The sequence below is a fragment of the Colobus angolensis genome, unplaced genomic scaffold (assembly GCF_000951035.1).
Source record: "Colobus angolensis palliatus isolate OR3802 unplaced genomic scaffold, Cang.pa_1.0 Scaffold200, whole genome shotgun sequence".
NCBI lineage: Eukaryota > Metazoa > Chordata > Mammalia > Primates > Cercopithecidae > Colobus > Colobus angolensis.
The window spans coordinates 5,498,865-5,508,619 of record NW_012115156.1 but is presented as its reverse complement, the minus strand read 5'-3'; the positions used below and the strand labels follow the sequence as shown (position 1 = coordinate 5,508,619).

The 9,755-nt window shown below is 39.0% G+C and overlaps 3 protein-coding genes across 9 annotated transcripts in view; 2 read left to right on the top strand and 1 right to left on the bottom strand.

Moving 5' to 3' along the window:
- Positions 1-1,173, top strand: part of FAM175A (family with sequence similarity 175, member A) — a 31,421-nt gene extending 30,248 nt beyond the window's left edge. The window contains exon 9 of the mRNA XM_011941801.1: positions 278-1,173. Coding sequence (XP_011797191.1) covers positions 278-711 — 434 coding nt within the window. The 3' untranslated portion in view covers positions 712-1,173. The remainder of the gene's footprint in view (positions 1-277) is intronic.
- A 528-nt stretch (positions 1,174-1,701) lies between these two features.
- Positions 1,702-7,177, bottom strand: MRPS18C (mitochondrial ribosomal protein S18C). Of its 4 annotated transcripts, XM_011941776.1 has the most exons (6): positions 6,937-7,177; positions 6,159-6,214; positions 4,706-4,789; positions 3,323-3,380; positions 2,089-2,148; positions 1,702-2,000 (listed from the first exon to the last, which is right to left on the bottom strand). In XM_011941776.1, exons 1-6 carry the CDS (start codon positions 7,034-7,036, stop codon positions 1,924-1,926), a joined length of 435 nt encoding a protein of 144 aa, XP_011797166.1. In that variant the 5' UTR covers positions 7,037-7,177; the 3' UTR covers positions 1,702-1,923. The 4 variants fall into 4 exon arrangements, with proteins under 4 accessions (XP_011797166.1, XP_011797167.1, XP_011797168.1 ...); XM_011941777.1 differs by lacking the exon at positions 3,323-3,380; XM_011941778.1 differs by lacking the exon at positions 4,706-4,789.
- A 54-nt stretch (positions 7,178-7,231) lies between these two features.
- The window catches only part of HELQ (helicase, POLQ-like), a 54,166-nt gene continuing 51,642 nt past the window's right edge, over positions 7,232-9,755 (top strand). For all 4 annotated transcript variants that reach the window (XM_011941781.1, XM_011941784.1, XM_011941780.1 and 1 more), the window contains exons 1-2: positions 7,232-7,724; positions 9,015-9,729. In XM_011941781.1, the coding sequence (XP_011797171.1) occupies positions 7,428-7,724; positions 9,015-9,729 (1,012 nt within the window). In that variant the 5' untranslated portion in view covers positions 7,232-7,427. The remainder of the gene's footprint in view (positions 7,725-9,014; positions 9,730-9,755) is intronic.

Sequence of the window (9,755 nt, the reverse complement as noted above, 5' to 3'; positions counted from 1 at the left end):
GCTGGGATTATAGGTGTGAGCCACTAGGCTCAGCCCTTCCTGTGCTTTTAAAGAACATAATACTACAGTAGCTATATTGCTGACATGAAAGAACACAACTTTAATTTTGTCTTAGAATACTGTGGCATATAAATTAGAATTCAGAATTATGTTATTCTCACTTTAGATAATAAAACTGTTAAAAATCTTTTTGACTTAGTTTTACTTACAAATAGTTAATTATAAAAGCTTTGTAGAAGAAATGTTGTATGTTGAACTGTTACTCTATTTTGTTTAGGAGAGAAGAACATCCAAAAAGACCCTCAGGAGAATATTTTTCTTTGTCAAGCATTACGGACCTTTTTTCCAAATTCTGAATTTCTTCATTCGTGTGTTATGTCTTTAAAAAGTAGACATGTTTCTAAAAGTAGCTGTAACATCAACCACCACCTCGATGTAGTAGACAATCTGACCTTAATGGTAGAACACACTGACATTCCTGAAGCTAGTTCAGCTAGTACACCACAAATCATTAAGCACAAAGCCTTAGACTTAGATGACAGATGGCAATTCAAAAGATCACGGTTGTTAGATACACAAGATAAACGATCTAAAACAGATACTGATAGTAGTAACCAAGATAAAGTGTCCAAAATGAGCAGCCCAGAAACGGATGAAGAAATTGAGAAGATGAAGGGTTTTGGTGAATATTCACGGTCTCCTACATTTTGATCCTTTTAACCTTAAAAGGAGATTTTTTTTATTTGGCTGATGGGTAAAGCCAAACATTTCTATTGTTTTTACTATGTTGAGCTACTTGCAGTAAGTTCATTTGTTTTTACTGTGTTCACCTGTTTGCAGTAGTACACAGATAAGTCTTAGTGCATTTATTTCACAAAGTGCTTTTTCAAACATGAGATGCTTTTATTTCCAAACCTTTTTTTCACCTTTCACTAAGTTGTTGAGGGGAAGGCTTACACAGAAACATTCTTTAGAATTGGAAAAGTGAGACTAGGCACAGTGGCTCACACCTGTAATCCCAGCACTTAGGGAAGACAAGGTAGGAGGATTGACGCCAGGAGTTAGAGACCAGCCTGGGCAACGTATTGAGACCCATCTCTATTAAAAAAGAAAAATAGTGGAAAAGCAAGAATAGCCTTATTTTCACAATATGGAAGGAAATTTATATGAAAAAAGTACGTTATGGCTAGAGTTGCCAGATAAAATGCTGGATACCATGCAATAAATTTGCAAAACATCATCTAAAATTTAAATTTGTCCTACATTTGTATTTGCTAAATCTGGCAGCCTTAATTACTACACAACTATAATGCAACACAAACCTCTCCCCTAGAGTCCTTTGCACGAAATTTAGCAAATCCATCATTTTGAATACAGTACAAGCCTAGTAATCCAGTGTATTTGGGATAGGCCAGTGGAACTCAGAATTGATACATATATACATACATGTCTATCATACTCGATGTCTATTAGGTGTAAATCATCTTTATGTAAAAGACAATAGTGGTTTGAGGATAGACTTGTCTAGGAATATTTTGTCGTCCTGTGACAACACCACTATCCATCCCAATGTAACATTTCTACAAAGGGAAGATACCTTAACCAGGCATACTTACATTTGCTAGTTGGAAAATCATTCTGAGCAGTTTTAATTCCATTCAATTGAATGGATTATTGTATGAGCTATTTGGGGATCAGATGTAAATGAAAATCACACAGAACCACTTTTATTCAACATATGTAAAATGTGATGAGTGTTCACATTTTAAATAAGCAATCTGCTTAATGGACATTGGTATGAAGGGAACTGTCATTTACCTCACTCCTCAAACACTTTTCTATCCAAAGTTTGGTTTGAGTCAATATTGGCATCATACAACCACTTACTGTAAAATAAGTTTATTGGTGGAAACGTGATATAATTTATTCTCGATATCTGATGTTACAAACTTTAGGGTCCTTGAGATATGCAGGATCCTTGTATGTAACTGGCATAAACCCTGTAAAGAGATAATTAAAGTTCTTGACAAAACATAATGAGCAAAACTTCAGCTAGCTCAATTCAGTTGTTGAGGTGTTCTTTCTTACCCAGTATTTGAGCTCTCTTAATTGCTTTTGTGATTTCTTTCTGTTTCTTCCCACAAAGACCTGTAAAATAAAAAGCTTTCTTATTCATAAAAAATGTCAGTATTTAAAGTTTGCAATTTTTTTTTTTTGAGACAGAGTCTCGCTGGAGTACAGTGAGGCGCACCCTCGCCTCACTGCAACCTCCGCCACCCAGGCTCAAGCAATTATCTTGCCTCAGCCTCCTCAGTAACTGGGATTACAGGTGTGCACCACCACACCCGGCTAATTTTTTTGTATTTGTAGTAGAGACAGGGTTTCACCATGCTGGCCAGGCTGGTCCTGAACTCCTCACCTCAGATGATCCGCCCACCTCAGCCTCCCAAAGTGCTGGGATTACAGGCATGAACCACCACACCCAGCCTCAACAAGTTTTTAAGTCAAGGGTTGGTAAATCATTTTTGTCAAGGGCCAGAATAATAATATTCTAGGATTTCTGGGCCATACAGTCTCCATCACCACCACTCAACTCTGCTGTTGTAGCTTGAAAACCACCATATGGCACTATGTAAACAAAACTACAAAAACAAGTGGGGTTGGGCACAGTGGCTCATGCCTATAATCTCAGCACTTTGGGAGGCCTAGGTGGGCGGATCACCTGAGGTAAGGAGTTCAAGACCAGCCTGGCCAACATGGAGAAACCCCATCTCTACTAAAAATACAAAAATTAGCCAGGCATGGTGGTGCATGCCTATAATCCCAGCTACTCGGGAGGCTGAGGCATGAGAATCGCTTGAACCCAGGAGGCAGAGGTTGCAGTGAGCCGAGATTGTGCCAGTGCACTCTAGCCTGGGTGACAGAGTGAGATTCCATCTCAAAAAAAAAAAAAAGTGGCATTTGTATATGATGAACCTGATCAAGATAAAAAGGGGGCAGGTCGGATTTGACCTATGGGCCATAGTTTGCTGACACCAAGTTTAAGTATCAATCTAGGAATGATTATAGGATCTTCCAAAACACCAACAACAGTTTTGTAAAGCCCAAGTTTTCTATATAGTTAACTCTGCATAAGACAGCAAAATAATAATCCCCTTGGCCTAGGAGGCTTTTTCATAGTAACCAGCTCTAGTCCCTGTAGTATCTGATCTAGTAGTAATTTATAGCACAATTTGAAAATTTGACAGTTTTCTTAAATGACAGAAATAGATTGATATAATTCTTATCTACATTTATATTCCCATGATAAAAAACAAAATACCTGTAATGTGCCTTCCATAAATGCATCCAGTAAATGGAGAAACAAACTGGGACAAAAGCTGTTTTGGAGTTTTATTCGGAGGGGAAAAAAAAGTATTTGTTATTTATTTCTGAATGTGTAAATTTCAAAAAACAACCTTCAAGTTATATAATGCTTTACATTTCAGACACATTTCATAAAATATGAGAAAAAATATTGTTATCCATCTTGTTACCTTTTAAATATTTTCTATCCAGTGTGTCAAAAGTCTATATATAATTAAATAGCAGATTAATCAGCATATTCATTCAATGTTAAATCTGTTTTCTTGACTTCCACAGATACTTTTCTAAAATATTGCTTGAAACAAGCTACTAAAAAATTTCATCTATTATGACAAGCTATCACATTACCCTCTGATAATAATCATTAAGATAAATTATCAGAGGGTAATGAGATTTTCCAGAGTTACAAGTATGCCAGGCATTTGCTATAATTTATGTTTTACTTAAATACTTTTTTAGAACTTTCTAGGTGCCAGTCATTATTATTGGCACTTTGTATAATCTTCCTAGTATGTGTGTTTCTGTAATTTCTTGGTTCTCTCTCAAAGGCAGCTATCACCTTATACTATTGTCAACATACAGAATTTTTTTTTTTTTTTTTGACAGTTTTGTTCTCGTCACCCAGGCTGGAGTGCAATGGCACGATCTCGGCTCACTGCAACCTCTGCCTTCTGGGTTCAAGCGATTCTCCTGCCTCAGCCTCCCAAGTAGCTGGGATTACAGGCATGCACCACCACACTCAGCTAATTTTTGTATTTTTAATAGAGACAGGGTTTCACCATATTGGCCAGGTTGAATCCTGACCTCAGGTGATCCACCCGCCTTGGTCTCCCAAAGTGCTAGGATTACAGGCGTGAGCCACCGCGCCCGGCCACCATACAGAATTGTAGTGCTATTCATTTGCCCCAAATTTGCAACTTCTAACTTGCTGAGAGTTAGACAAGAGATAAGTAATATGTGAATCAGTGATATGGGTGGTGAGGTAAAGAGATCAGCTTCACCAGATGAGCTTTTTCCAAAGTTCTGACCCTCCCCAATTGAGAATTTTGACAGAATTTTAACTCTGTCAAAAAAAAAAAAAAAATTACAGTAAGCTATTAAGATGTTTGGTGTAGTGAAAAAAACAGAGTGGAAATAATAGTAAGTGGGGGAAAGCCAAGGTGCTTTTACTTGAATAAAACAGAGATACGCTTATACATAGAATTATAACCAAATTTAAAATTACAAAGTTGCTAAAAGTTACCTCTACAAAAGCCTGCTATAAACTGACTTGATTCTCTTTAAGCAGATCTATCAGAAGAAAAACCCTAAAATATAGTGAAGTAAAACCAGATCTCACCTGTACATTCTTATAATCTACACGCTTTCCACACAAGATACATTTCTTAAGAGGTTCTTTATAAGGATTTTCCATTGTAATGGGCTAGGGAAAAAAACGAAAAGTGTGATAATAGGATGTGTTAATTCTGAATTTTAAAAGGTTACTATTCTACATTCAAATCCATTCAAATGATTAGTTATACCTTTCTTACTGTGTACATATTTTATATAAGCACTTTATTTTGTTTCAGTTTAGCCTACAAATGAACTAATGGGAAGATTCTGGAATAAAGTACAATCTTCGTAGAATAAAAGAGTTTATGGCAGAACAAAAATGATGTCTGATAAAGTGATTGCTCCAATGCTTTGCTCAGATTGTAGATAATGAAAAACTTTTTAGATTTAAGAAAACTTACAATAGATAACATACGGCATTCTTAAATGAGTGCAATCCCTAATTTATCCATCCCCATGTCTCTATCAAGTATTTTTTCACTATTTTTATACATAATGGCCCATGACTTACTGTAATAAAAGGTTGTTTGACTTTATCACCCCAGGCTACTATATAAGTTTGCATTAGCCTTTTTGGCTTTTCTGTTACCACTATTGCCCTAATGCTTCTGCCACAGTGCCTCCCTCCTACCGTTAGTATGGCTGTCTCCAGGATAGAAGTTCTTAATCTAGAAATGGCTCTGAAGCCCATGACTCCCTGTAATTGTATGCAAAACTTCAAATGAATGGAACTTTGTGCCTTTTTCTGTGGAGAGGGTCCATAACTTTGATTAGAGACAAAGTGGGATTTATGAACTGAAAAAGGAATAATGTCCCTTTACTTTCTTAAAGTATGGTGCGTGTATTAGATTACCAAGACAGATGCTCAGAGAAACTAGACAAGTTCTTTTGTTTTTCCCAATTCTTCAAACTTTCCCATTTACATTCAGCTCACGTGACTACTCTTCAGCTCTGTGCCAAGCAAGTGCTTTGTATGGTCTGATTAGTGTCAGAATACCTTTGCATGTAGTAAGAACCTGTGCTTTCAAGTCCATGCTAATACTATAGCCAACCTATAGCTAAGCTTTGTACAGTCTCTTTTCAGTTATCTAAAATTCTGCTCACCCAAACTACCTTTTAAAATTCCCAAATCATTTGCTTACAAAGGGCTATGTAAAAAAAACGATTCCCAAATCACATATCCTTAAATTTAAGATCTAGGAAGAAAAATACGGTATTATAGCAGCTTTGCTTCTAATCTAGGAATTCCCCTATTTCAAAACTCAACTGACTACAATCAATTCATCATCATTTCTTAACTCAAGAGTAATTATCTAATTGTTTTGTCCTACAGCAGAACTCTATTCAAGTAGCTAAAATAAAAGATGTTAGAGTCTAATACCAGTTCTCGTTTTAAAAAGGAAAAAAAATTTGGTCATATTAGCAAATGCCTTACTAATAGAAAAAAAAATTCTTACCAGGTCCTCGTTGCTGGATACCTGTTTATATTGTGAACAACCTCTTCTCCAAAGCACTGTGATTAAACAGAAACAGCAATTAACTATTTCTTCTTCGTAGCTGAATAGCTAAAGATTTTTGTTTTTATGGAGACAGGATGAATTAAGGGACACGATATTAAAGGTTTTGTATTCATTATATTCAGAATGACTGGTTAAAAACCTTTATATTTGGGACAGAGTAAGACTTAACATGGGGGTGCTTTCCAGGGCTGTGGGGAAAAAGCACGTATTTTCCCGCCCATACCTGCTCTCTTTCTGACATTTATTTTCCCTTCATTCCATGGTTAGAGAAAAAATGCACATTCTTACAGGAGAAGCAACAGGCAGTCATACCAAAAAGAAAATGAGTAACAGACCCGTCCCAGAATTTATAGAGAAACGGAGAAGATAAAATTGCAAAAATTACACAATTTTGTTCTGTTTGGGGACCTTAGACAACTGGAATTTGCCGCTGGGCGACTCTGGAAATGGCCCTTCCTCACTAAGATTATCCAGAGATCTTAGGAAAGTCTCTGCTTTCTAAGAACCACTCTAGCTTCCTCGTACGTTTAAAGAAAGGAGTGGATTAGACGACTCTAAAACAGTAAAAGGCGATTACAGATTCCCAACCATCTTGGAGAAACGTAATCGCCTAGAAACCAGAGTCGTTTTGCTAACAGGGACGACTCCACCAACTATTAGGACTAAGGTTAATGCCTGCAACGCTACAACGGAGCATAGAATATGGAGACTTTACCCGTGTGAGTCCCGGGATGTGTAAGGCTGACAGCAGCCGTTACCAGGCGTGTCAACTTCTTCCTCCCTAGACCACCGCAAACAGCAACCATAGCGGCCATGGTTCCGCGTTTGTTCCGCTTCCTTTCGTTTCGAATCGTTCCGAAAGGCCCCTTCCGCTGCTTTTCCCCTGTGGGCTCGAGTACGCCTTTCAAAGGTTCCGCAGGAGAACGCTGAGGACCCGCGAGAGTAGGTGAGGTTTTTTCAATACGCATGCGCAGCACCTTTCTGTTCTAGCCCTCGCTATGCTGCAGGTCACGTGAGGCTTATGATTGGACAAGGAGAAGGTAGAAGTTTATGCTTGCTTCCGGTCCGCGAGTCCAGAGAACTAACTTGGGGTCTTTTCTCAAGGTGGATGTAGAAGCGGGCGCTGGCCTCCCACTCTCCTTTCCATTTGGGTTTAGCGTCTGGGTCACTGAGAACGACGTCTGAATAGGGCCCTGGATCCTTGCCATGGATGAAGGTGGTTCCCGCATCCGCCGGCGGGTTTCTCTCCCCAAAAGGAACCGTCCAAGCCTGGGGTGCATTTTTGTCGGTCCCACCGCGGCCGAGCTCGAGCCCGGAGATGAGGGGAAAGAAGAGGAGGAAATGGTGGCTGAGAACAGGAGGCGGAAAACCGCGGGCGTACTGCGGATCGAGGTACAGCCCTTTCTACTCTCAGATTCCCCCGAATGTCTCATCCTTGGAGGTGGTGGTACAAACCCGGACCTCCTACGTCGCATGCCCATTGACAGAGGGGTGGGAGACCAGGTACGAAGGGCTTGGAACTTGAAACTGCAAACTTTGGCATCCTTCCCGGATGCAAAGAGTTGACCAGTTTTATTGCCTTCGTTTACTTTTCTTTACCACTGTTAATCGGCACTTAGGAGGTATTGATTGCCTCTATATAAATATGAAATGTAAACCCCGAGACATAAAAGTTGTACACGCAGCAAATAAGTGGTTGACGGAGACACAAATCTAGGCTTCCAAATAACTGCAACTCCTACTGTACAAATAAAATCTGCTGTTTATTGAAGACCCATTATGTTAAACTAGTTACATTGTCTAGATTTTACAACAGTAATCAGGCCCTGAAAAGTTGAGATACTACAATTCTTGCTCCAAATCCTGTTGTCGTGATCACTTTACTATATTGCTGCCTCCAGGTTTGTGTTTCTAATGTGTAGTAGACCATTCCAAGTCAGTTTTCAGATTATCAGTCTCAATTCCAAATTCCTAGGAACTCGTTGGAGTGTCTAGGGGTACAACCATGTTTCTGTTACAGGCCAGTCTCTGTAGATTGTAGTCTGGGAGGGAAGCGCTGCAGTTATCAGAAACTTCGAATGCACTGACATTTCAGTAGATGTCTAGCAGTCGTCCTGCTGTTTTAGTATAGCTTTAACAATTAGAATCTGGCCAAGTGTGGTGTCTCATGCCTATAATCCCAGTGCTTTAGGAAGCCGAGATGGGAGGATCACTTAAGCCCAGAAGTTCAAGTTCAAAACCAGCCTAGGCAACAGAGACCCAGTCTCTATTAAAAAAAAAAAAAAAAGTGCCACTGCACTCCAGCCTGGGTGACAGAGCCAGACCCTGTCTCAAAAATTAGAATCTCAGTGTCATTGTGACACTCCTAAACCTGCTGTTTAGCCAAGTAATTTAACCTCTTTGGGCCTCCATTTCTTCAGCTGTAAATTGGTGATGATATCTATTTACATATAGGTCTATGATCCATATGTGACCATATAATTATATACTTGGTACAGCCCTGGGCTGAAGTGTTTTTTGGGTTTTTTTTTCTTTTTTTTTTTGAGACAGAGTCCCACTCTGTTGCCCAGGCTGGAGTGCAGTGGCACGATCTCGGCTCACTGCAACCTCCGCTTCCCAGCAATTCATATGCCTCAGCCTCTAAGTAGCTGGGGCTACTGGAGCGTGCCACTGTGCCCAGCTAATTTTTGTATTTTCTGTAGAGACTGGGTTTGACCATGTTGGCCAGGCTGGTGAAGCTTTTATTCTTAATGAAACTGGAATTGACCATAAGCGTTTTTGTTCTCTTTGCAGCATAATGACAGTGAAGAGGACATGTTTGGTGACTATGATAGCTTTACTGAAAACTCCTTTATAGCTCAAGTTGACGACCTGGAACAAAAATATATGCAACTCCCTGAACATAAGAAACATGCTACAGACTTTGCCACTGAAAATCTTTACTCAGAAAGTATCAAAAATAAACTCAGCATTACTACCATAGGCAATCTTACTGAATTACAAACTGATAAGCACACAGAGAACCAGAGTGGATATGAAGGTGTCACTGTTGAACGTGGAGCTGATCTTTTGTATGATGTACCTTCCTCACAGGCTGTATACTTTGAAAATTTACAGAACTCTTCAAATGATTTGGGCAATTGTTCTATGAAAGAAAGGGATTGGAAGTCATCCTCTCACAACACTGTGAATGAGGAACTGCCCCATAATTGCATAGAGCAACGCCAGCAAAATGATGAGGACTCTTCCAAAGTCAGAATTAGTTCGGATATGAACAGGAGAAAAAGTATTAAAGATCATCTAAAAAGTGCCATGACTGGAAATGCCAAGGCCCAGACACCAATATTTTCTAGAAGTAAACAGCTCAAAGACACTCTCCTATCTGAGGAAATTAATGTTGCTAAGAAAACAATTGAGTCATCATCAAATGACCTTGGTCCTTTTTATTCATTACCCAGCAAAGTGAGAGACCTTTATGCCCAGTTCAAGGGAATTGAAAAATTATATGGTAATGCTTATTGCTGGAATAAAAAA

Bases quoted from the DNA above. Each gene is read 5' to 3' on its own strand.
- MRPS18C (XM_011941776.1), bottom strand. From the start codon at position 7,036: ATGGCCGCTATGGTTGCTGTTTGCGGTGGTCTAGGGAGGAAGAAGTTG. The intron at 2,149-3,322 runs GTATTTTGTTTT...TTTATTTTACAG, and splicing joins TTATGGAAGGCACATTACAG to GTCTTTGTGGGAAGAAACAG. The intron at 2,001-2,088 runs GTAAGAAAGAAC...ATCTCTTTACAG, and splicing joins TAAGAGAGCTCAAATACTGG to GGTTTATGCCAGTTACATAC.